Source organism: Orbicella franksi, chromosome 9 (genome assembly GCF_964199315.1).
Source record: "Orbicella franksi chromosome 9, jaOrbFran1.1, whole genome shotgun sequence".
Classification (NCBI taxonomy): Eukaryota; Metazoa; Cnidaria; class Anthozoa; order Scleractinia; family Merulinidae; genus Orbicella; species Orbicella franksi.
In genome coordinates, this window is record NC_138153.1 from 15,031,607 (window position 1) to 15,058,849 (window position 27,243).

The following is a 27,243-nucleotide window of genomic DNA, read 5'->3' on the forward strand; positions in this document are numbered from 1 at the left end:
TAGCAGCTAGTATTGCCAAAACTTTGTTGTTATTGTGGTTTTTTTTTTTCCAAAAAACTTGACGAATGTAATTAATTACAGTTTCTAAATGACGATTATCAACTCCTTCAGGCTGAACACCTACTTTAATGGAAGTTTCCAAATTTCAGTGTCCATTTTGATGAATATTTTGGCGATTTTTCTTCAACATCTGCTCAAAATCCGTATGATACCGAGTCCAGTAAAACATAAACAAACGAAAACCACACAACAACAAATTCAGGGCCATCTCAAGAAGATAGATGTTTCCAGGTTTCTGGTAGTTTCAAACGAAGCAACAAAAGAGCTCAACTCTGTCGCTGTGAATAAACATAGTCAAAATACACCCCGCTCCACAAAACAGTGAATGAATGAACGTCTTACGAAGCTGGTGTTAGTCCCGCCATCTTGGAAATATCTTGAAACAAATGGCGCCGCAAGAACTTGACAAGGTCCTGAGTATTGAGTCCTTCGCCGAGGTTACAAAAAGAAACGGAGATGATAACGAGCTGGACTCCCTTAAAATCATGCCATTAAACGGTATGAAAGAAAAAAACGGCTACTGGAACAATACACCAAAAGTCTAAAAATTAAGGCGATAAAATTGTGCGATTTCAAAATGGATCTAATAAAGTGACAATTGAACTTCATGTCGTGCAATTTTGGTCTGAAATCATACTTGTGATTTCAAATCGAACTCGCGCTAGGCGCTCGTTCGATTTCGAAATCACGCGTATGATTTCAGACCAAATTGCACTCCACTCAGTTCAATTACCATTATTTATCAACGAAATGGCCGCTTCAGGATTTGTGAATGTCTTCGATGAAGATATTTCTCAGTTTTTCTCAAAGAACGAAAACAGGAACACGGCAAGAATAAAAACGATATCAGCCTATTGATATGTAATAATCTAGATTTAGTGGAAGCTAAAACTAACGAGGAAACGGAGAAATAAATAGCAAAACTCAATGCATAAATTATTGTCACCGTCAAGATATCCTTTGTTTAAACTTGATGAAAAATGAAGGAATTCGAGCACAAGAGATGAAGACTGCCGAAGATTTCCGACGTTAGATCCAAAACGTACGAAGAATATATCTTGGGATATTTTGAGCTTTTCGTAAGATTCCCGAAAGGAATCGGAAAATTCCCTGTGGTTCTGAACTGACATTATTCAGTCTATTTATACTTAATCGTACATTTTTGGTACACACGCTTCGGCGGCATGTTAGACGAGTTTGGCTGAGCCATATACCCATAGCGAGACCAAACGTGCCTGATACGCCCCGAAGCGTACCAAAAAGGTACGATTACGTATTTACCGTACCCAGATTCGGTCAAGTGAGCATGATATCGTAGCCATATTAGGTCAGTGACTTGATATCGCAGGATATCTGGATAGTGGACACGGCTTCTGATTGGGTAATTGCGAATTTGGGTATGGTGAATATAAGACATCATGTAAATATGGGAAATTTTATTAATGTACTTTCTAAGCAGCTAGAAAACATTTCTCGTCACCTATACTAGGCAATTCTTTTTAGCGGAGCTTCGCCTGAGCATCATAACTATAGGAAGAAAACCACTGCATACATAGAAATAGAAAACCATGCAACCCTTTTTTCATGGTCAACATGGCTAGCGGCATGGATCGACGAACGACGATGACGACGAAGTCGCGCAACATGGCGGCCATACTACAGCTAATAGGTCGAGCAATTAATACAGCCTTGATTTACAGCCTACATCTTTGATATTGGACAGTTATGTTATGGTCAATTGACACCTGTCAAAACAAGGTATCCGCTGACCAGTATCGTGTGACCATATCGCGGGCTCAGGTCGAGAGCTCATCGAGGTCTTGTGTTTTTTTTTTTACGTTGACTGCAGGTGCTGGTTTTTATTGGATCGCAGGCTCAAGGCGGGTTAATTTATTGTAATCAGGAGCTCGCCTTTTAGCCTTGGTTATATTAAATCTGTATATTATATATTCCTGAACTTCACGCGTAGATTAAATGATTTGTTTGTTTGTTTGTTTGTTTTATTCCTAGAGTGGATATAGAAGAGTGTAAATCTTGTGAATGCGACTATGTGCAGGCCTTCAACGATTACAATTTACTGCCATTTGCTGGCAAATTTTGCGGAAGATATTCTGAGCAATATTTAGAACATCGACTCAATGAAGTAGGGTTACCACTGGCCTCTGCTGTACAAGGAACGACACTGTACGCTCGTTTTGTCTCGGATGACAACGTTCATCTCAAGGGATTCAATGTCAGCATCATCCCTGGCTCCGATAATGGTGAGTTATGATTTTAATTTATAACGCTAATAGGACGAGTGATCAACAAAATCGGACACCCACAAAGACAGACAGAATTAGACGACACGATGTCCTTTTCAGCCTAAAATCGGCAGAAGAAAAAGAATATTCAATCTCTGCCGGAAAAAGACAATATTCTTATAAAACAACAACAACAACAACAACAAGACTATATTGCAGAAGCAAAGCAAAGGGGAATTACTTTGGACACACAGAGGAAAGCTTTTTTTTATTGCTTAAACAATTACAATTAAACTTTCACTACAGTTGCAAAACAGTCAAAAACAGTTTACGGAGTACGCATCTACGCAATCTGCACAATCTACAAAAAGCTTACAGTTAACGACAACAACAACAACAACAACAACAACTTTATTATGACTCGCATATTTACAATTTTACAGAAATATATACACATTAAGTTAAAAAAGCTTGACAATAGTAACAGCGCGGGCTAATCTAGGCGGGCCACATCTATATTTATGTTAGACCATTAATACATAAATAGGACTGTTATGCAACTACTTATAGAAGGATTTACAAAACCGTTTAATACAAGTACATTTACATATTTTATTGACACTAGGAGCTATGATTTACTAGAGATAAACTAAACTATGGGTTGAAATTAATCAGGAACTAAATCTAAGAACTTGAGTCAGGGCGTCGACTTCAACATAGTCATCCCTATCTGAAAGAGTCTCAAATAAAAATCTACGAACTTTTTTCTTAAAGATTGGTTTAGATAAATCTCTCCAGTCTGGAGAAATTTGATTCAATAATATCGCTCCAGTTCTCGAAAAAGAGCGTTTGAAAATTTCCGACTTAACTTCTTTCCCAAGATAACTCCCTTTTGCGGCATGCCTTGTGTTGTACCCATGAATTTCATTTGACCTAGTGAAAAGAGCTTTGATAGGCGAAGGGGCTATTTTTTTCCAAATATCACGCATGAGATTCACAATCGCGTCAAAATAGATCATATTTACAGGTAAAATCTTTGATTGAATGAAAAGAGGAATAGCATGAGCATCACTGGGCGCAAAATAAATCAGTCGAAGAGCTCGTTTTTGGAGAACAAGTAGTTTGCCAATGTACGACTTGGCTGTGCGACCCCATACACAAATCCCATAGAATAAGTATGGCAGAATTAGCGAGCGATAAATCATTAAAAGAGTTTCAGTTGGAACAAAGCATCTTAGTCTGGCTAGAATTCCAATAGTACAGTACGCCATTTACAAAAAAATACACTATAACTTACAGCTCTGGCTTACATTGAGACGCAATATTTACATATGCTACTTACGTTGATTGTAATCATATTACAGAGACTATAGAAAACAATACAAGCACACTAATCACAAGACAATAATTACTACTACAAAGACAATAGAAAGCTTACACTTGTTGCGGCACGCTACCTAGAGTACAATCTAATTATAAATTACAATATTCACTGAACGATTCTCTATTATTTTAAAATTACATTTGCTTATAGGGTGACGCTGTGCTGGTTATCAGGACCTAGCTATTTAATTTCCTCTATTTTCGATTTTCCGTTGAATATTTAGATTTTGTTTGAATTGATTACCAAGTGGGAGTTTTTCCATCATTTTACAGTCACAAATATACTTTTTCATTAGTATTATGAAAATTCCGAATTTCCACCTCAGTAGATGTTGTGATCCTACGGGGAGTGTAAAATAATTAAAAAGGATCTGCTGCTTAGTTCGTATTAAACTGGGATTTCTGTTCTTTGTTGAACCATATCGTCATTTCGTGGTAAAAGTCCTCGGCGACAGAGCAAGTCAGGAATGTTTGTTCGAGGGAATCTGGACATTTGCAAAAAAGAAAACATCAGTTCATCATAAGTTCTTTTCTGTTTGCTAGTATTCTATGAAGCAGTTTAAAAGGGAACTGTCTTAATTTATTGTCTGCCGACATCTTTAAGATGTTCTTAAATGAGTCATTCCATTTGTTGGGGAAGAGGAGGAGGGCGTAGTGTTTGGACCATGATTGAACTGATGTTGGTTCTGTTTCAAGTGAAAACAATATAGCGGAGCTCCGGCGGACAGAAGGGCCGCCAAGCAAGCGGAGCCCCATAACTATAGAAACAGAGCCACATTCGAGCATAGAAATAGTAAACCAAGCAACTCTTTTTGCATGGTCAACATGGCTAGCGGTGTGTATCACAGGCGCGTGCGCCTTACGACGAAGAAACGACTTCGCGGAACAAAGTGGCCATACTCCAGCTAATGGGTCGACCGAGACATGCAGCCATGGCTTATAGCGTACATAATTAACAAATTGACGTTAGTTTTTCATTCGTCTGTCCTGTTATTGATCATGAATTTCGTCATAACATTGTCAAAGTAGCTGTGGATCCACGAGGCGATCAAATTGTCCGCTCTCGCTCGTTGCCGAATCGCATAAATTATAAATTCATGTGTCTGTCCGCTTATTGACAATGAAAATTAGCCAATAAGAATTTCTGCAGTTATTGTTAAATTGATATTGGACATCCATGTTATCTTTCAAATTAAGGTATCCGCTGACCAGTATCCAGCTCAGCCAGGTAACGCGTTCTTTTAAGGTTAACCGCTGACCAGGAACTGGTTTTCGATTGGATTGAAGGCTCAAGCCAGGTTGATTTATTGTAATAGGAGCTCCGCTTTAAAGCTTGGCTAAATCGATATATTATTGTTAGGGAATAATCGAACTTTTAACCGTCTCACTTTACAGGTGGTGGCGTGTTTACCTACCTGAATGCATCGGAGGGTGAAACCATTGAGTTTGGAACTCCAAAGTATGGCATCAAGAATTATCCTCACGATTACCAACAACAATGGTTTTTAATTGTCCCTGAAGGACGGCAGGTCCAGCTGGAGTTCGGATCATTCCAACTGGAGGAGAGCAAGGACTGCAAAAACGACTACGTTGAGATCCGACAGGCATACTTTATCTTTGACGATGAAGATCCGCGAAGAATAACGGGAGAATTCGGTGATATCCTGACCGGACACCTGTGCGGCAATGCAAAACCGAGTACAATGCAAACCAAAGGGAACATGGTGTGGGTGAACTTCAAAAGCGACGACAACACTACTACAGTGTACAAAGGATTCAAGGCCTCATTTACAGCAGGTGAGTGTTAAAGAAATGCAGCGCACGAGAATCTGAATAGCCAAGAGAAAATGAAAAGGAAGACAGTAAGTCCCCTATCCACGAGGCGATCAAATTGTCTGCTCTTGCTCGTTGCCGAATCGCATAGGCCTTATTCTCTAGATCCCTCTCAAGTTGATTTTAGAGTGGTATCCAGTCCTCCCGAGGATAGCTCACCACGCATGCTGTGTCGACGTTTTCTACAAGAATGAAATATGCGTGCAAAGCTGCTTGAACTGAACACGTGAAAAAATTGTCGTGACAGAATTGGCAATTCCTGCCGGATTTGTGAAGCCGGGAGTGATATAAGAACAGCTTGGGGAGGGTTCACCTTAGGAATAAGACCTATATGGGGGTTTAAAAACTCTGTTATCCTTCATTCTCTTTGGCTAGAAATACAGCTCCAGACCTCATAGTCCACTACAATCGTTTTAGTTGAATCCTAGTTAAATTTCCTTTAGATATTGATTTCCACGAGCAGTTTGTTTCCAAATTTTTCGCATTATAGTGCGCAGTAATAAACGTCACCCTTTAGAGGGTTCTACAGCGCGAGGACCACCGAATCGCGATTTTAGTGAATCTGATCTAAATCTTTCTCCCAAACTTTGGAGAAAAGAAGAAATGTCGCCATTTTGTAAGTGACCTTTAGCCACTGCTCAAGATCACTCTAATTGCTAAAGTGCACGGTAGCTCAGTTAATCAGATGACAGCATATACGTTAACTGTGTTTGGATAATCAAATGGTGACGAGTGAATTTAGGAAGGCTCGGGAAATTATTAGAGTTTTGACAAAACGCAAGTGAAATTATTTTCTAATTTTACGAGTATACCAGTTGATTACCTTTTCATATCATAGGTGACAAATTACGTGAGTTTTTAACTTGTTTATTGTATCAAGATGGCGTTGCCATAGCAATTTGGTAATTTCATAGAACCAAGCATACTTTATTACCGGTTAAATAGATACAATATGACGTGCTTACAAAGTTGCTGGAATCAGGATGTTTTCATCTGCGAAGTACATGAAATCGAGAATCTGGATGAAGACGTGCTTTCTGATTAATAATCTGCTCATATTGTGTTCAATTTCAGGTCAAGGAATACCGTCAGTCAGCAACCCTTTGACGCTTCTGGTACTCTCAACCTTGCTTCTGATTGCATCAAAGAACAGTGTTTTCTAAATCCGTCAAGTGTATTCCAATCAAGTCAAGTGTGAACAGTATTCGTTTCCATTCTTACACAAAATCTGCACCCATATTTACCGCTATCTCGCTCTCTGAATGTGTACAACTGACTCAAACAAATCTAGATATATAGTGTAAAGCAATTTATATTTCTTTAGTTGGACACTTTACCATGTCATACCTAAAGAAAGGTTAAACTAACTTTATTATCCCGCCCATCAATATATTACATTCATTTTACGACTGGTGCTTATTTAGCTTATACAAGTTAATAACATAGGCACGCAAGGCGTGCACGAGTTATTTTTTTGTGCGAATTGTTGGAGATAGAAGCATTCATGGTACAGTAATGATTTGGTTAATTAGGCAAGTTTTTTTCGGTTGCGATGTTACATCGGTCATGGCAAGATAGCTGAATAGTAAGCCATAAAATGTTTGACTGAACAAACTACAGTAATCTGACACGTCTCCAGATTAATGTAGATACCATCTTATTTTCTAACAGGCAATTTGATTCGTTCTTTGATACAACCCGCACTGTGATTGGTGTGACACGCGCACATGCACAACTCCCTTACTCACCGATCACATAACCCTTCCAACCCCCAAGAGGAATTTTTGCTCAAAAATACTCAAGTTAATTTAGAGACTTTTTCGCATTTTATACGAGTCGTAAGTTTACCTTTTTACACAACACAACTTCACCCAAAATAGAAAGAAAGAGAAAAAAACCTCTGACACGTTGAAAGTCTGATTTAATTAAATTGCATTTTAACTTGGTGCCACGCAGTCTTCAAAGAACATTTGAACAGTTTTCATACTTTTACCTTTAAAAGTATCGGACTGAAATGAATATCATGAAATAAAACTATTAAGGTGGTATGGTACCCTCAATACGGACCAAAAAGATTGTTTAAATATGGTAAAGAAAGATCAATTGTGTGCTATTGCACTCAAGAAGAGAAATTAAATTTCTAGAGTTTTACTCAAAATGGTTGCTATGGAAACCAGCCACAGCCATTTGAAGTAGTGTTTTATAGTATTGACGCCAACACTTCCTCCTCTTTTACAAAACAAGAATTGACTGTCAAATAAGCATGTTATGTAAGTTTCTGTTTTGTTCTGTGATGTGAACCTAAGTTTTGACAGTTAACTCTTATTTTCAGTGCTTTTTACAGCTTTATTTGGAAATAACCTTATTTTTTACTACACCCAGTGGACAAATCATCTCATGTCACGTGACAGACCTTAAAATGTTACGATTTTTTTGGTTTATATCATCACGACACTATTGGTCTTTGATGAGCCCAAGTTTCAGAAATTCTACTTAAAAACCTTGCAAAGTAGAAATGTTGGCGCGAAGTCAGTCGGTACAAAAGTAAACTTTTGAGAAAAATGCACTTTAAGTTTCTTACACGAAGTATTAAGCATTTAACGAGCCACAAATAGGGGGGGGGTGCACGGGAAATGAATGAGCCTGTGATGGCAATTTGAGGCAAAGCTTTTCACAAATAATTATACCATTCGAGTTGTGCATGTCTTAAAAGTTTTTTCTAAATAGTTTCGTTCATATAAGTTAAAAATAATCTATATTTTTGGTCACGTTCTTATAGTAAACAGTCGTTGCTATGGCTGTTGCCACGTGAAAAAACTTATACCACTGTGTACTTTCCTTAAATTTCACACTCATCTGGAAGGAAATTCGGCAAGATCGTTTCAAAATGTTTTTGACAATTCCTCAAGGGTCTTAAGTCTTGTATTTCCAAGAAATTGAATTTTTCACGAACATCGCCATATTTTAGGGTACCATACCACCTTAAACTGCTACTGCAGAGACGTAAAAACCGCCCAGAAATGAAAGCTTCTTTATTGTTTAATATCCTGCAAACAATAGCCGATAACTTGTCAGCTCTAATTGAATTTAATCCATATAAAAAACAAAAGTGTTAAGTTACCATTTGTTACTAAAGATTGCAAACATCTCGTGGGAAAGAGTGATGACGATTCGTCCGCTCTAATTGAATTTACTCCCTTGTGAAAAACAAGAGTGTCAAATTACACTTTGTGACTAAAAAACAAAAATATCTCGTTATATTTGCATGCAACAAGAACAAAACAATCGTTACCCGCAATTACTGTTGTAAACGTTAGAACTGTTTCAAATCTAAAGTCTCGTCCCTTCTAAAACATGTCCTAAGAACTAGACGCGACGATTCGTGACCTCTAATTGAATTTACTCCTTGTGAAAAACAAAAGTATCAAGTTACCTTTGTAACTAAAAATAAAAATATCTCGTTGCATTTGCATACTACTAACTCACGAACTGTTTCAAACCTCAAGGCTCATCTCGTTCATTTAACTAAAATCCTCAGCCTAACCCACAGAAAATGTCGAAGTAAACCCAATATATGAATACTTTCTCCTCTTTTATAGAAGAATAAATATGGCCGTTCTGAACTCTATCGGGATCAAATCTTCTCACATACCATTTACCTTTACAACAAGAAATTTGATTGGCTGTTTATAGTAGATCCAATCTGATTGGTGTGACATACATACATCTCTCACTCACTCACTCACTCACTCACTCACTCACTCACTCACCCATTGATCCGTCCATAACATACCCGACGCGCCGACTAAGAGGTATTTTTTTTACAAAAAAATAACTCAATAAGACAGAAAAATTTTCCCTCTTTCTATAGCGTTATCTAAATGTAAATTCTCTTTGATCGCACTATCATTACCTGGGACGGATCTAGGGGGGGGGGGGGGTTCGGGAAGGTTCAGTCAGACTCCTTAAATTAAAAAAATAAGACATTACAATACGCTGTAACACGCTGACTTGGCCTCAGAATGTTGCAAATCCCATTTCTGAGGACCTCAATTTAAATATTTTTCTTGGAGAGGATGCCCCCGGATCCCTGTATCCGCCCCAGATTACATCAACAGCTCGAGCTAGTATTGTATTTCTATTAAGTTTTAGTACAAATCTACTAGTGTTCAATCGTGACTGCTGATTGGCTACGCTACTCACTATATCAATTCTCTAGTAGTGTGTAGCCTAGCAGTGTGTGGTTGTTACCAAGATGTTGCAGTCTTCTTTGTATTTCCGAAGATCTGTGAAAAGGATTTACATAAAGTTTTGAACGAATGGTTGATTATAATGGTAATAGGACATCGTGTCGTCCAGTGCGGTCTGTTATCATACGAGTGATTAACAAAATCGGACGACCGCGAAGCGGGAGTCCAATTTGTTAATCAGGAATACGATTACAGACTGAATTGGACGACACGATGTCCTGTTACCAATTAATCAGAATCATTACAATTTCCCACAAAAGTAAAAGGGTTTTTAATAGTCATTATTACATGTCATAATTAAAAATATGGAGAATAGCTTGCAAAATGGCTGTCAAGTTTCTTTCAAAACAGTGACCGGAGACTAAACCTCCACAATTTCACAAAGTCAGTCTCTTGAATTGGTTGCTATAGTGATTGTAATCAATGTTGTGATTGGTGGATTTAGTAGAGAGGACTTAAAATGATTGGCTCATGTAACTGTCCGATTACAGGTGACCGATTATACAGCCAACTGTCCGATTACAACTTTGCAGATTAATTAGAGCAAAATACAGCAGTTTGTGCACCAATCACGTTGGAGGAAATTGTGATTGTTATGATTAATACTAAGACAATAAGATTGTTGGCTCTCGTCAACCATCACGCAACGCGATAGTAATCTAGCTCAGTTAATCTGAAACTCATAATCTAATTGTTAAAGAGAAGTACTGATTTCGTAACGCGTGTTTTTCAACAGGGGTTTTCATATGCACAATATATAACAAGTTTTCCCAGTGTCAGTATTTATAGGATTTAGTCATGTATTGTTATACTGCTTCTATTCATAGGAACGAAAAGGCTGAGGCTGAATGTTAAAACTGAGAATCATGTCAAGCTTTAGAGCATGCTAAAAACACACACACGGTCAAAATTCCGTTAAGATCTTTAATTGATTTTGCTTTTGAATTTGATATCAAATCTGATACTGTCCCAATGCCAGTTAAAAGCGTTTTTGAAGCTGAAATTGCTGGGTGACTTTTGAAAATTCAAAAGAGATAGGCTCAAATTGTTTAACTGCATTTTAAATTAAACACTTTCAGCCTCAGACCTCGGTTCTTTTTCTAAAATAGTAAATATAGCGTACTTTGTGTTCAGTATCTTTTTTTCCTTTTCTTTTCCGTCGGACTTTACACGAGGGTGTAGGGCAAAGGTCTGGCACCGGACTAGAAACACCCTTGCTCGGCTGGGCTTTAACCCTTAAGATTCTCAACCATGTGAACCTTGATGGCAATGTTCCTTTCTTTCTCTACCCGGGTGAAATTGCATCTTTTTTTGTCCTATTTCTTTTCTTGTTTTTCTAAATCCTCTCCTTGGCCACCTAATGCATAATTCAATTGCAAATCTAAAAGTTATTTAGACACTGTATTCCCCCTTTGGGCAGCACACAGTCTCAAAGTTAGACTGTCCAGGGATGTACCCGCCACTACTGTCTGTTGGCCCAACAGCCTAGCTAGTACCCGTTTTGGGTCCCTCGCTCAAGGTTACGAGTTAAACCCTTTTTCGCTTTCTTTTCAAATTTTGGATCCTTTCCATTTTCATAGATAATTTCTGATTATTTTGATTACAAGAAATTTTAATTTTGACAATGATTTTTCTATTTTCTCTATTTTTTCAATAATTTTGGAACCTATTCAATTTCAATAATTTGACCATAAACTGAGGATCTGAATTCTTAAGGATGAATTTTTTAAGGATGAATTTTAAGTTTATTTCATTATACAATTTACATACATAGCATTACAGTATTCTTCGTGCTACATATTTTCAAGTCAAATTTTATACTGTTAACTATTCTTTGGATAAAAATTTTTCCTCGGGTACAACTTTCACAACCAAAAACTTTTACTTAACTCAGTTCCCTCTGGTTATGGACCAATTTTCCGCTACAGACATTTTCAACACGTCTATACATGATCTACCAAGGACAAGATTAATTGAAAAAAGAAGAAATTTACTTACACTGCTGAACGAAGATGCGTTTTACCCACTATCCACCTGGTCGCATGATATCCAAAAACTATTTTGGAAGAAACCCATTAAAGATACCGACACATTTTAAGCTGATGCTTAATATTATTATTGTTATTATTATTTTTGCACTACCTTGTGGTAGATGTGGCTGCACTGCAGTTTGTTATCCCTCATAATTGTTAGTGCACACTCCAACATCTAACAATTTGACCTAACGTTATTATTTTTTTACTTTTATTTTTGCTTAAAACAATTCATTCATACATACACCCACCCCCTGATTTTACCCACGGGTTCAGTGGAGATTTGGGAATCCATTTATCAGGCTTGTTCAGGCAACCTAATGCAAAAAAGTGCTTTTTCTTTTGATCCATTTTACTGAAGTATTTGCATTTGCGTGGCATTATTCCCAATTTTTAACTAGCAGAAAAGGGATATATTTCAGTCAGTTAATTATTAATTCATTACCCTGACCCGATCCCTATTCAGGGGACACCTGTCATGGTCCCGAGGGTGTCCCCTGAATGGACTATATAATATTGACGATTGTCACTGCGCAGTAATATTCCCAATGCGAAACTAAGGGTCTGATAAACGTGACAATTTCAAAGGACTGACTTTTTTTTATTTTGTTCCTGAAGATACTCGAAGAGCTCAAGTGTTCAGGAACATCAATTAATTTTCTTACGGTTGAACTTTTCTGGAAAAACAGAAGTCAGAAACCATCACTGAGTTTTGGTTTAGTGCGACCGAGTTTCCGACCGGTTTCTAGTAAATGCGCAAGATCGTTGTTTTAAGTTGCGTTAAAATTAGTTATTTTTCCATGTCTTTCACTTAGGATATGTACATAATACCACGCTAGGCAACGCTATGAAAGTTTATTGATTTCATCTTCGAGGTCAACGAATTATTTTCTTTCTAGCTACTTTCTATCAAGGTGTTTGGTTCTTAGCTGATCTTAGCTAGCGGTAGCATGCGAGTTTGTTTTAACGGCGAACCCTAGGCGGCCCTCCCCAGTTCGCCCCAAAATAGATTGCTTGATCGCCGATTAGAATCGAAGGCCAAACAACTTTGCAACTGAAGAGTTCACTACAGTGGTTGGCTGTGCTAAGCTACGTTGGTAGAACAGTTCACTTGTGTATAAATTGTGTTCGGATACTGGACAAGTATACTGGGTAGTTAAGGAGCTTTATTTGCATAAGCGAAATTGTATTGTACGATGGGTACGAGCCGGACGTAGCCGCCCCGTTTGACAGAATGATATTAAAGAGTAAACTTATTATCTTAGGGCAAGATTCCAGACCTCCAGTGACCAAGGAAGAGAAGATAGAACAGTTTTATTTTGAGTAGTTTTCAAACACAGGCCTAAAAATCTATCCCCTTAGCAGATCAGGGTAGTCTCTAACGCAGATGTTCTTTAACTGATTAAGCTCGTCACGCAATATTTCTTCCACCAAGAGTGACTAGCTTTTGTATATGAGCTCCCGACGTGATACTCATCACGCGATTAGTTTACGTCGTATTTCATGATAGTGGTGATAGTACTGTCTCTTTCCTGCTAGCCTCTTAAATACAAACCTGAGCATCAGGCCTTCCTAAGGGAAAGAAGGCAAAAAGGCGGAAAGCACAAATCAAAATCTTTGTGTTTGGCTTTCCTTTCATATACCTTTTCCTCTATTGCTTCCCACTCCCAACCCTACTCAAGATACTTTAGCACGCAGAATTTGGGAACGAAGTCGGCAGTAACTATGAACTTTCAATAGTTAGCCGACTTCGTTCCCAAAGCAACAAATTGGGTTCTTAAATTCTGCGTGCTATGATCTTTTGACATAAACTGAAGTATGAAGTCTCTTTTTTCAGGTCATTATTTATTCAGTGTCTTAAAGTTAACGGTCTTGCTGACTTTTCAATTATTAATTACATGCGGCACGGCTTGCTTCTTTTCGTATAACTTTTAATAGGTCAGATTTAACCTTTTTCTCCCCCCCCCCCCCCCCCCTCACCACCATTAACTCTTCGCAAAGACTTCTCTGCATTTTTGGTTTTCTTAGTAATCGAGACCGTCTGCAATTTAAAAAGGTAGTGACTAACAAGATATTGCAAGTAAAACCAGACTGAGTTGGGTTTCGGCCTTAGGCTTTGTTCACCCAAGCGACAAAAAGGACATGATTGACATAACACTTTATTCACTGGCTGTCGCAATATCTTTGCCTTTGAAAATTGCTGTATCAGTTCGAAACCCTTCTGCGATAATTAACAATTTAACTTTGGATGGTAACCGTGGGAATAAAAAATAAGCATTCTTGATTGAAAATTGGTTCATCAAGTAAAGCGGAAGACTATCGGTAAACTAAGTTAAACTATCGGGTTTGTTGAGTTGTTTTAGGCCAACAGAAAAACGAAAAAAAAACAGACCTCGAATTATTTCCTCTTGTCTTGACACAACGGCATAAAGCTACATAACAACAATAGATGTTAACAAGCACGAATGCACTGTTTCCAGAGATTTGAAAATAAATATGCAGCGCTTAAATGAACCCCTGAGGTAAAGTTTTTGCTGTACCCACAGAAACATTTTTGTTAAGTTGTTTTCATTGTTGCTCTTGTTTTGTTTATCGTAAAACATCTGAAACATCACCGACGCTATGCCAAATAAAGTCCGTTTCGTCGAGAGCCTTGATGGTCACTGTTTGTTTCGTTTTTCTTTTTTTATGTGTAAAAAGTCGATTTAAAAGTAACGAAGTATAGATAACTACACGGACGTGTAGGCTCCAAAGATCAGTAGACGGACCAATCGCGTGCCAGATAATTGGTCTCCCACCCTGATCTCATTCTTCACACTTTACTTTCGTAGCAACCGTTTCCACAGCGCCTTAGAGTCAACAGTACATATATGTAAGTTTGTCAAGGGGCTCTTACTGTTTCTACAATGAAAGGCGTTTCTAAAGAAATGGATTTGACGGCGTGGCGACATCAAGTTCTTTCGGTTGCCACTGTTTTTGGTCAGTATGCCTAATCATATTTAAAGCACATATCTCGAACTTAAATATAAATTATTCGCGTGAAAAAAAGCCATGTTTGCACTTTACCTCACCCATAAACATTCGCAGCTCTTTTTGCTAAATTTGTACATAGTTTTCTTTTTGCTTAACTGTCGAATTTCAGTTTTTCATTCGGGATTTTCGCAGTGCTGACGGTTAAGGATTTGATTCCATTTTCATTTAAATACATACTACATTATGTAATCTTTTATTCAGCTAGTTAGAAGGGAATCCATGATCAGCCATCGACCCCAACTGATCGTTAACCGACAAGATCTCACAGTGGTACAAATCACGCAAATTCAGTTCCCTCGCGCACAGATTCCATCGCAAGATGAATCGGGATAAACTTGCACGAGCGCACATGCACATTTGAAACATTATTTTTGCGTTGAACAGAGGATCAATAAGTTATTCCGTTACTTTACGATGAATGTTTACATTAACGTGGTCGCGATGCCAACAGAGTCGTTGCCAAAGCAAGTTTAGGTAACCACGACGGCGACGCCGAGGACAACGTCGATTAAAAAATGAATTTATATGTTACCTACGAATTTCGCGATACTCCAAAATCATTTACTTTGTTTATCACTGCCAAAATAATCACGACAATGAATCTGGGAAAGAGTGATCAATAAGAAAGAAAATTGTTAAAAACTAGCCGTCGTGGTTCACGTTCTCCGCACAACACAGAATTTGGTCATTTCACACTGTTGCTTTGCAGAGGACGGCAAAGAAATGTACCAAAAATTATAACGCATGTGCAGAGCCGTTGTTCTGCTCATTAAACCTTTTGTTTAGCGACGTTGCCGTTGCCGTCGTGGTTTTCTTAAACTCCCTAATATGCACAAGAATATACTGTGTATTAAGTGGAAGTTGAACTAAAAACTGCGTAAACAACCTACACATTTTGCAATATCGGTTAGATCCAAGCTCGTTTTCGCATTGTTGCGAAGTACTGGTGCGTGATTTTATCTTCCAACTAGCTAAACACAGTAACTAAAAGAACAAGTAAATTGTGACAGGACCGAAAGTGAACCTAATTCGGTCCGTGAAATATTTTTATTTTCCAGTCATTAACAAATTACTCGGCCCGTCTTAGCTAGTTGGTTCAGTTCGGGGCGTTACTAACACGTAGGCTCAATTCCGCTTTAAGTTCCCTCTGTTCTTCCAGACCAAAGCTTGATGACTTGATGAGCTGATGGCATATGTTAAGCTTGGTAAAATATGAAAAGAAGGCAAGACAGTGTTACATAAAAAAAAATCCAAATTCGCTAGTTTTATCGGTGGGAGTAAAGCATGACAGATGTCCATGCACCTGCAAAATTTGAGAAATTTGACGCTCAACGTTACGTGGAACCGGTCAATAATTATCCATTCATGCTATATTTTCTGTTTTATCCATATTCTATTCTGATCGAATCTTTTTGCAGTGCTGGCGCTTTACCTTGGACAAGGAGCTTGTGATTCAAGTAAGTTCTAAATTAGACCCACTATGCCTTCATTTGACTTCTCTTCTACTCCATAATTCAGTGATAATTAGATAATGAGCTCGAGAATCGTATGACATGATAACTGATAGGGCTGGAGACAGAATAAAGCATCACCTCATAGAAATCTTGAGCAAATAATCCAATTGTTTTGGTGAATTGTAACAAAATTTTCTTCAAATCACGGTCTCCAATCATCCCTCTACGTATTAGTATTATATAACTGAGAAAATTACTTCATTGTGACTGGCTGAAAGTAGGCCAATTTATCGTTAATTTTAAATTTGTGCAAATTAACGCGCGCGATTTCGTGATTTTCCCATGCAGTCATATGTAAATGAATAATCGTGTGAAGACTCGAGAAATTAAGAACTTACACTACTCGTGATTTTTTTCAAAGACTCTGATTCTTTCAATTTGCACTCGTCTAAAGGCTTATGCAATTTTGAGAGAATTTTCAAATATCACACACAGTGGAAATCCTTATTGCCCTCCCATTCATACGATTACACAGCTTGAAGATCACGCGGACTGAATTGTAATTTCAAATATGCAACTTTGTAAGCACGCTCGTCAGGCGGTTTATTCACCAATTTCGCGTTTTGAAGTTGACTTACAATGTACACTCTTTTTTACTTTAGAATAAGGATATCGCGGCTGAAATTTGCGAAATTTTAAGAAATTTTAAGAATAAATCCGAGGCTGAGATTTTGAAAAGAATATCATCTTTTGTATTAAACATTCGTAAATACATTACATTACATGACATGTTTTCACTGAACCATATAAAATTCTGCCTTTCTCTAAAGAGTAAAACTAGCCAGAACAAAATAACAATCATCAGTATCACCCAACTAGTGGACTAATGCAAATCCTGCATTTTAATTGGCTACGCTACTAGAGGACTATTAGTAATAGTCCTCGAGTAGCGAAATTGGCGCGATCGAGCGTGACGCTTTCTTTCGTTTTATTCCCCAATAAATATTTCTTCAACTTGCATTTGCTAACATTATTGTTGCCTTTTCTGTCCGACTAGTTGGGTGATACTAAAACAATTAGACCCTTCGCCCTCAAGGGCCACGGGTCAATAGCCCATTCGGCTTCGCCTCATGGGCTATTGACCCGTAGCCCTTGCGGGCTACGGGTCTAATTGTTAATTAGCCGACCCTTTGTTTGATGCTAATAACATTTCTGCAAGAAGCCATGTATAGCAAACCAGGCTTTATTGCCAGCAGTCTAAGTACGAGTAGGGCTCTTTTTTAGTTGATAACGTGATAATGGTATCTCAAGTCCATATTGTAATTTTCGTGACGCAAAAGCCTGCCAAAGCAACAAGATAACCAGTTAAAAAAACTTTAATTCAGCCTTTGAGCGCTTATAACTCAAAAATGATACGAGTTACCCCCGTTTTTTTATTGTCGAAGTAGAACTGCTGAGACATATAAGGACCATATAGCTTAGTGCTTGTATTGCTAAGTGCATGACCACTATAAATAAGAATTACATTTTACATTTACATTTTTATAAGTGGTTGTATGCCGATTCTAGTGTAGATGTGTAGGGTGTGCTTTTCAAAGAACACGAGGCTTCTTGCAGTCGGCTCTTGAATTTCTCAGGGTGTGACGAGCACGTTTTCCCTGGTGAACACAAACGCAAAAACGCAGTATGGACGAAAATAACTTTTTGCCTTATGCCTTCGCTCTCTACTCCGTTTCTGTTTTTCGAAATACCAACAGACAAGTACAAGCAGTGTATGCAAAGATTGTAGTCTGAGCGCAAAGAAAACTGTGGAGACAACTTCAGACTACAAAGAAATTTACTTGTCGCGTTTGTAACGGTCCTGCATGGGTTACTGTCTTAAAGCTATCTGCTCTTCAAGACATTCGCGTAATAGCAACGAGTAAGAATAGGAATAAGAATAGGAATAAGAATAGGATCGGAGGAGTTCAAGTAGAACACGTTATTGTTCCACTGCATCAATTGAGAGAGGTAACAACAATTATCTTTTCTTGTTTTAATTCTCGACAGTTTGCCCTAATGGCATTACAAACATAACAGAAACGACTGGCTACATTACATATCCCAGCTCTGGTGATTATGGCGTGAACGAGACAAGATGTTGGATGTTTAAAGTACCCGAGCCTTACGTAAAGGTTGCCTTTGTTTTTCACAGGTAAGTTCAGTCCTCAGTAGTAGAAAACCAAAGATTGTCCGAAGTCTTTTGAGTCGTCTGATGTGATGTATCAAACCCGAGAGATAGTGTTTTACCACATTTCCAAGCACCTACCGTGGAGGAGAATTGAAACCAAAATCCACAGCTTTGTATTTTTGGAGTCATTCGAAGTGTCAATAGAAATGTGGTAGAACACTTTCTCGAATCAGTGTTCGATTTATCTTCTCAGTCGAAACTTAAACTAACGAGAAAACGGAGAAATAAATAGCAAAACTCGACGTACCGAAATGATGCAATTTAGCATTGTCGGATATCATGTAGTTTGGGGAATTTTATTAATTCGCTTTTATGCTGTAGCACTCATTTACTGTATTTAATACAGGGTTACTTCACTTTTTCAAAGTAGAACATGTTATATATTGTAACAGTCAGTCAATAACAGTGATCATTATACAATATCAGTGACGTCATTTGACCACGTGATTTTCAAATGAAAGCTACATCGTTAGCGTGGCTATCATACATAAAGATAAAGTAGAGTGAACAAGATTTATAAAAAGGTATGATAGCCTTTGTCCTTGAGAGTGCTAAGAAATTCGAAATTTTGTTGTCCTGGCCCATGGACTATTTCCAAGCAGCTCGGGAAAATTTCTCGTACCGCGTCACCTATACTATGCAATTCTCTTTATACAACGTAGAATTCCGAAAGTAACGCCCCCGGCCGTAAATAATAATAATAAATAATGCGGATGGAACAGTCTGACTGCAGGACTGAAAAACTCGAAGAGTTATTTGTGATTTTATTTCGACCTTCACTGAATTTTTCTTGAAACTATGATTTATGAGCTGTATTTGTCTGGCAGCAGAGTCAAATGATACACTGTAGTGTAATCAGTCAGCTTCGCGATATAATGCGATATAATAGTTTCGCCCGACAGTACCAACATTTAGGGCCTCAGTTTTTGTTTGTACAGTCTATTGTGTATATGTGGGTAGTTAGGATCACACATAAATGGAACTTTTAATTTCATGTGTTACGCGTCCGCTTTGTCTGAAACGACTGTTACCATACAAACGTTTTTTAACCATCCGAAAGTAACGGCTACCCGAAAGTAGCGACTCCTTTAATTTTGCCTGCTAAATCCGAAAGTAACGGGGGCCGTTACTTTCGGAATTCACCACAACTCCAAGCGTAGGTTCAACGGTTTGTTTGTTTGTTTGTTTTGTTGCTAGGTTGGATATTGAAGAGTGCAAATCTTGTCAGTGCGACTTTATGCAAGCCTACAACGATTACAACGTTTTGCAATATGCCGGCAAAATTTGCAGAAGAAATTCTTTCGAATATTTAGAACATCGCCGACTTGAAGTAGGGAACCCAGTTGGCTATTATGTAGATGGAACGACACTGTACTTACGTTTCGTCTCGGATGAAGCTGTTCATCTCAAAGGATTCAATGTCAGCATCGTCCCTGGTTCCTATAATGGTAAGTTATGATATACGGTTAAATCTTCACTCGAGCAACGAAATAGAAAATAGCGCGCACTGAGGTCAAAGCCAACACAATTGGAGTGCTTAAGGGAACCTTTTTTTTAACATAAAGCCTGGTTCTCGATTCTCATATGTCGCCGACATACCTGGGACATGCCGACGGCACGGCATATGTGAACGGTGACTCCTTTCCCTTTAACATTTTTGGGAAATCTAGCTACTAGTAGACGGGAACTAGACTTGCAACGTACAACTCTTGGCCCACTAACATTGTATACAACCCAGGGGCCCCTGATACAACCATTCAGCAGAGAGAACGCAAGTGTTAAATAATGAGTCTTTTAAAACGTAGACTAAGCTGAGATACGTTGTAACGCGGGACTCATTTCCTTATGCTGGTTTTAAAGAAACAAAGCTCTATTACGGCTACCTGTGTGCATACGGCTGGTGCCGCTGAAATTTGAATCAATAACCCGTCAGCATTCAGCATGGCGGGAAAAACTATGCTGTCCTGAAGTCTAGCGTATGTTCTTGACTTTATTAAGTTCTAAAATTACTGAGTTCAGAATTATGAAATGTTAAAACAATCTTAGCATTGCCAACAAATGGGAGTGGGAGTGTTCAGATCCCATTTAATATCTCTGGGGGTACTCCCTTACTGCATTGGTTATATAGGTATGCAAGGCCCCCAATGGGTATGGGTATGGTTTTTCAGCCGTTTTGGTCATAAAAAGGGTATCAGTTTTGGCCATTTTAATTTGGTCTCGAACAGGGTGTGGTTTTGCACTCTAGTCTTGAATTGGGTATGTTTTTACAAAAAGCTTCTTTTTCGTCATTTTCGATGAGACCATCGACAAAATCCCTTCAAAATGCCTTTAACATCGGACTGAGGAAACTAATTATAACGCAGGTCTGAAACAGGGTATTGATTTAAGGATCGGGTCTTAAATAGCTGGGATCGAATTTTCAGTCAGGTCATTAATAGGATAGGGAAAATCGTAAATTTTGGCCTTATATAGAGTTTTGGGAAGCGGGCCTCACAACCCCACCCAATTTTTCTGGGAGTGACCTCCCCCCCCCCCCCGGATTAAGATCCAACTGTATTGACGTAATATCAGCGATTCAGATGCTGCAAGTGATATCCGGCACAGATCACACCGGTTTTTCGATCAACTGAGTGTCGAAAAAACCAACGTAACCGCTCCGGACAATCGCAAATTACACAGACCATTCATAAGGCAACCAAAACCTCGAGATGCATGCTTCTGACACGAAGCGCCGAAAAACGTGTGCGAGTAACTGTCAAGATTGGTCTGCCTGGGTGCAACTGATAATCTAAGGAAACTATGAAGAAGTCGTGGATACATTGCCTCCATACATTAACTTGATCTATAATTAGTTTATAGTTGATAATTTTTGAAATGACTCTTTGAAAGCCTTTTTGAAAGCTTAAGTAGTACATGTGCAGTGTGACTAGGCAAGTAAACAAAAATCAATTTACAGGCTGTTTTTTTAATACAGACTGCTTATAAATTGTAAAATGGAATATATTAATTAATTTTGATTGGCATTGGAAAATAATTATTAATTCCATTAACTTGTACATGTAGTGGCAATTGACTTCTACAGTCTGTTGCACAAGGAAGCCATTAAATAAGAGTTCACCATAATCACCAGTCCCAAATTAACACCCAGTCAGAGTTGTTGGTCATAATATGTATAATATTATTGAGTCAGCAGTGCATTTTGGGTCAAGGTAATTTGGTTGTGGTGCTTCTTCAGTTAACATTCGAGTGTTGCATTATGAAAAGGCTGTTCTGCAATTATGCAGAAAGTATGTCACACGGTTTTGACATTCACAATTTTAAGACAATCAGCTTGAGAATGCGAAGAATATTTTGCACAATTTTACTTCAGTGAGACACCGATATTATGAGGGATTTACTGTAATTGGCTAGGCTGTAGTGGTCTCCCTGTCTAATAATAAAAAGTTTATGTATATAAGTATTTTAGTTAGTTAGGCAAAGTTGAATAAAAAAAAATAAAAGATATTGCAAACATGAACAATTTGATTTTAGCTAACTGGTAAATGGGAATAGAGAGAAAAGTATTTCTGCAAATATTATAAGAATCATTTCAAACAGTTTTCAGTATCTCTCCCAGAAAGGGCTACTTGAAAAAGCTTGGCTGAAAATGATACTCTGCTATGAAATCCCCTGCTCTATCTTGTACCAAAAAAGTTCAATTTTGTTTTCGAATTTGAACCCAAAGTGAAGGGGATGTTTTATTTACAGTTATATAAGTTCTCTCTATGCAACTATGCCCAGAGGGAGGGGTAAGGGACCTAACTAAGTTTTACACAGGGAGGCTGTGCCCCAAGGTTATTATACTTTCCCTTTTGTATAGTGTTTTTTTTTTTTTTCAGAAAAGGTTACCCTTTCATAGACATGTAACTTCAAGCTTGAAACCCCTTTCACATATCTACAGTAGCCCTATTACTTCTCTTTTCATGGATAACTTAGCAATGCATGTTTAAAATCCCTGTCTTTTTGTCATACCTCCTGCCTGATAAAAAGTGCACGTTGAGTCAACTCAGCTTGATGCAATACAAAATGAAAAGGGTACTGCAGATTGAAATGTACACAATAAAAATAACAATAGTTTTCTTTCTTGGAAACGGAAATCTCAGTATCTTATTCCTATCTTGGCAATTGTTTGTGTTCATTTCACTAGCAATGCAGAAATATTCAAAACGATTGTTGACAGGTACAATTTATATCTATTTCAAGTTTTGATTCCAGTTGTTCACACGCCTCGTTTCTAGGACAAAAATAAGATTATTCATACATCCCCAGCCACTATGCCTGTTTGACATGGCTTGTGTTTGACATGATTCGACAGTAAATCTCTCTCGCAATAAGTAGATCTACACAGTCTCTCTAATTTTTCTATCCAAATTTTAGAGCATATTCACTCGATCGTGGCTGCTGACTTGTACACCGTTCATGAAGAAATGCTCGCTCTTGTCGAATTGCATAGAATACAGAAGAAATGAAGTGTGAAGAACAACGAAATTAAAAGATTAAGCAATTTGATTTTTTTGCTTGAAGTAAGCTTATTTTAAAATACAAAATAATTAAATCATGGGTTTCGATTTTAATCGACGAGCACCGCCAGAATTTCAGTGTGTACATAAAAAAAATACACTACAGAAACAGGCGACTTTAGGCTTACCTTGGACTCTAGAAGGAGAGAAAGCGAGTGGAAAACCAACAAATTCTCTAGCCAAGAAAAAAAGCTATGAGCCACGTCTGGTAAACACGATCTCACTTCCTGACTTTGACTTGTAACAATTCTTTGACCTCTCCAGCCGCGCTGTTGTGACCTATACATGATCACAGTCATAAATACTGTACCTCTCTCTGCTTTCATCTACGTGTGAGCAAACGCCCTAGGCAAAATACTACATATTTACAAAAGCGAAACACGTGGACCAAAATGGCCGCTCTCAACTTTGGAGGTCATCGAGAAACTCGTACCCAGACTTACCATGTTATCGACCAAAAGTTTACATCGAGTGACATTTGCATATTTTGTCTTTTTACAATAGTCGTTTCTACGTTTCGCGTATCCACGAATAAAAAGTGCCTGAATGCGAAACCAAAGCAAATACAAATTACTTTGGACAATCAAGTGAAAAACGCTATATTACTAACGAATAATCGAACTGTTAACGGTCTCACTTTACAGGTGGTGGCGTGGTAGCCTACCTGAATGCATCGGAGGATGAGACCATTGAGTTTGGAACTCCAAAGTATGGCATCAAGAATTATCCTCACGATTATCAACAACAGTGGTTTTTAATTGTCCCTGAAGGACGGCAGGTCCAACTGGAGTTCGAATCATTCGAACTGGAGGAGAGCGAGAACTGCAAAAACGACTACGTTGAGATCCGAGAGGCATACTTCTTTGTAGAAGAGGGGGATCCGTTTAAACTAGGGGGAGAATTCGGTGAAATCCTGACCGGACACCTGTGCGGTAATACAAAGCCGAGTACGATGCAAAGCAAAGGGAACATGGTCTGGGTGAACTTCAAAAGCGACGACAACACTACTACAGTGTACAAAGGATTTAAGGCCTCATTTACAGCAGGTGAGTTTCAAAAGAACTAACTGAACCACCGCACAGCTTTCAGTGCAGGATAAAGTGATCTAATTTGACGTACTTGCGGAATTACTGTGACAGAATATTTTCAATTTCGAAGTATTGAAATGAAAATGGAACTTGAAGAAAACGCTTTCTGATTAATAAACTACCCATATTGTGTTCAATTCCAGGTCAAGGAAGACTGTCAGTCAGCAACCCAATGACCCTTTTGTTGCTCTCGGCCTTTCTTCTGATTGCATCAAAGAACAGTGTTTCCTAAATCCGTTAAGCGTGTTTCAATCAAGTCAAGTGTGAACAGTATTCGTTTCCATTCTTACACAAAGTTTGCACCCATATTTACGGCTAACTCGCTTTCTGAATGTGTACAATTTAAACAACTGTAGATGCATAACGGTAAAGCAATTTATATTGCTGCAGTTAGACGTTTTGCCATCCCATATATATCTGCATATAAAGACCTGCAAAATTAATTTCTTTATCAGGAGCCATAATCGGGGACGGAGACCGTAAGCGCGCGTCATTTCTAGTATTGAGGTTGTCCCTATGATATGGGACAATAATTCTATTTTTAGAACAAATTGCGCCATCGCCTGCGGCACACGCGCGTACATGCTGCGAGGATTTTTGCGGATGTCGCGCGGGGGAAATGGCGTTCGAAATTCCCGAAATTTTTCATGTTTTTGGCCCACAACTCAACTCGTTTACGTCTGTTGGAATTTTGCTTTAGTATTTTCGTCGTAAGCTGCTCCAGTTTGAGTGAAGTAAGACAATGTCGAATTTAGGTATGTTCCGCTGTAAGCTTACATATATCGCTGACCAAGTTGTGTTCCGACGGATGCTTCTTTTACATGAGCTGTACATTACTCCACTTTAAATTTCACATATGTTGAAGATTAACAGCTTTTCCATTACACAGCAAAAAACTAGCTGGATATATTTAGATATAGCAGAGCTTCAGGACTTCATAGTTTCCTAGCTCCTCTTGCCACACGCTTGCGAGGAATTTGTCAGTCTATCGCGACCGAAAAGTAAAACAAAATAATTGTTAGTTTGAGTTTCGCTTGAATTGTAAGCAACGCTTGATGTTTCATCAAGGCCCATTAACTTTACGTCCGTAGATACTGCTCAGTTTTATTCGTGTAAAAATCCAGTAAATTCTCTGTTGTCGATGAATGAGAGCGCCCGCCGATGCGTGTTTTGTACAGTCAGTAAACATGACAAACTGTACATCCACCGCACTTTCGTGTGAAAGCGTACATCGAACTCAAACAATAACTCTATAGTTTTTAAATATGTTTAAGATTGATAAATGTTTGAGAACATATTAAAAGCTAAACTGAAAATATGTGAATAAAGCAGAAATAATCAGCGAAGTTACGATGACGCTTTCTTTAATCAACTTGGAATAACGATTTCGATTTTGTTGATCGAGTTATCAAAACTCCTTGTCTATTTTCATTTTCGCAGTGTAAAACTTCACTATGCTTATGTTGAAGAAAGACACATGATGTTAGTAGCCTTTTTTGCGTTCGTGAAATTTGTTACAGCAGCTCAGCACAAAAGATAACGAAAGAAATCTTTGTCAAGATTTGTTGACAATTGAAAACACCGACTCGGACTTGAAAGTGCACAAACTGCACTGTGCAAATGAGCTAATTGTACGCGTCGGACTTTCCTTTCAAAAACTTTTGCAAACTCACCAAACAAGCAGAAACAATAAGAAACCGTCAAAACAGGTTTTGGTTATGATGAACCATTGTCTGAGAAACTCACAAATTAACTCGATACCAGAGTAGAGAGTTTTCTTGCTATATTCTTAAGTCAGAACAAACGCAAAAACATACGCGTAAGCTTACAACTAGCGTGAGCAGATCTTATTATTCATTCCCAGCGCGAGATTGAAGTCTTGTTTTCGACGCTGAAAAACCCGCCTTTTCCGTTAGCTCAGAGCATAAAACTACATATAAGCGCCCTGGTTCGTATTCCCTGCCTTATTCCCTGTCATCGCTGTGAAAAATACGCAAGAGAATCTCTCAACTCTCACCATTTGATCACGCAACGTGACAACATTTACGCGAGAGCCCCCGACATGTGCGTGAATCCGCGCGGATATATGACGTCAGGATGGCGCAATTTGTTCTAAAAATAGAAAAATTGTCCCATATCATAGGTACGCGCGAATCCCGAGACTTACGGTCTCCGTCCCCGATTATGGCTCCTGTTCTTTATCTAATCCCGTCAATCAATTGCTAATTGCTTCGGATGACTTAAGCCTCCCCCCCCCCCCCGGGGGAGTGGAAACTCCCAAATAAAAAGGGCGGGGCCAGTGCTCGTCCGACGAGTTAGCAAAGAGTTTATTATCCTATCATTCTATTCCGACTGAAGCATATTTAGTTTATACAAGTTAATATAAGAAATATATAGAAAACATTTTCCGTCCTTCTATAGCGTTATGTAAATGTAAAATCTCTTTGCTCGCAGTATCATTACGTCAACAGCTCATGCTTCTAAGCTAGTTCTGTGTTTCTATCAAGTTTCAGCATAAATTTACTAACGTTCTATCACGAGTGCCGTTCTTTTTTTGGCTACCCTACTCAGTATATCTATTCTGTTGTACAATGTGTAGACTAGCAGTGTGCGGTTGTTACCAAAATGGCGGCCGCTTCTTAGTATTTTCGAAGATCTGTGAGGAGGATTCAGATAAAGTTTTGAACGACTTGTAGATTGATACTAAAACAATTAGATTATTTGCTCGCGATCACCATAGTTGCCGCCTCGAAGTACTGATTTGCGTAACGCGTGCTTTTCAACAGGGTGTTTTCTAGTGCACAATATATAACATATTTTCCCAGTGACATTATTTATCGGATTTATACATGTACTCTTACATTGTTTTCTATTTATAGGAACCGGCAGGCTGAGGCTGAATGTGACAAAGAGTCATGTTAAACTTTAGAGCATGTTAAAAGGTCAGAAATTCCGGTAAGACCTTTAGATGATTTTATAGCTCAAATGGTTTAACTGCATTAATTCAACACTTTCAGCCTCAGACCTTAGTTCCTTGTTAAAAAAAGAAAGTTAGCATACTTAAAAAGAAATTGTTT

The 27,243-nt window shown here is 38.3% G+C and overlaps 2 protein-coding genes across 2 annotated transcripts; both read left to right on the top strand.

Annotated features, from left to right (window-relative positions):
- Positions 1-810: 810 nt before the first annotated feature.
- On the top strand, positions 811-6,953 carry LOC145497366 (bone morphogenetic protein 1-like). The gene is made up of 4 exons (XM_081477185.1): positions 811-857; positions 2,071-2,321; positions 5,064-5,483; positions 6,594-6,953. Exons 1-4 carry the CDS (start codon positions 811-813, stop codon positions 6,680-6,682), a joined length of 807 nt encoding a protein of 268 aa, XP_081333311.1. The 3' UTR covers positions 6,683-6,953.
- Positions 6,954-18,331: 11,378 nt separating this feature from the next.
- Positions 18,332-26,381, top strand: LOC145497367 (bone morphogenetic protein 1-like; the record flags this gene model as incomplete). The annotated part of the gene is made up of 4 exons (XM_081477186.1): positions 18,332-18,483; positions 19,639-19,967; positions 23,723-24,124; positions 24,310-26,381. Coding segments are annotated over 4 exons (972 nt in total), but the record flags the coding sequence as incomplete, so codon positions are not given.
- Positions 26,382-27,243: the final 862 nt, after the last annotated feature.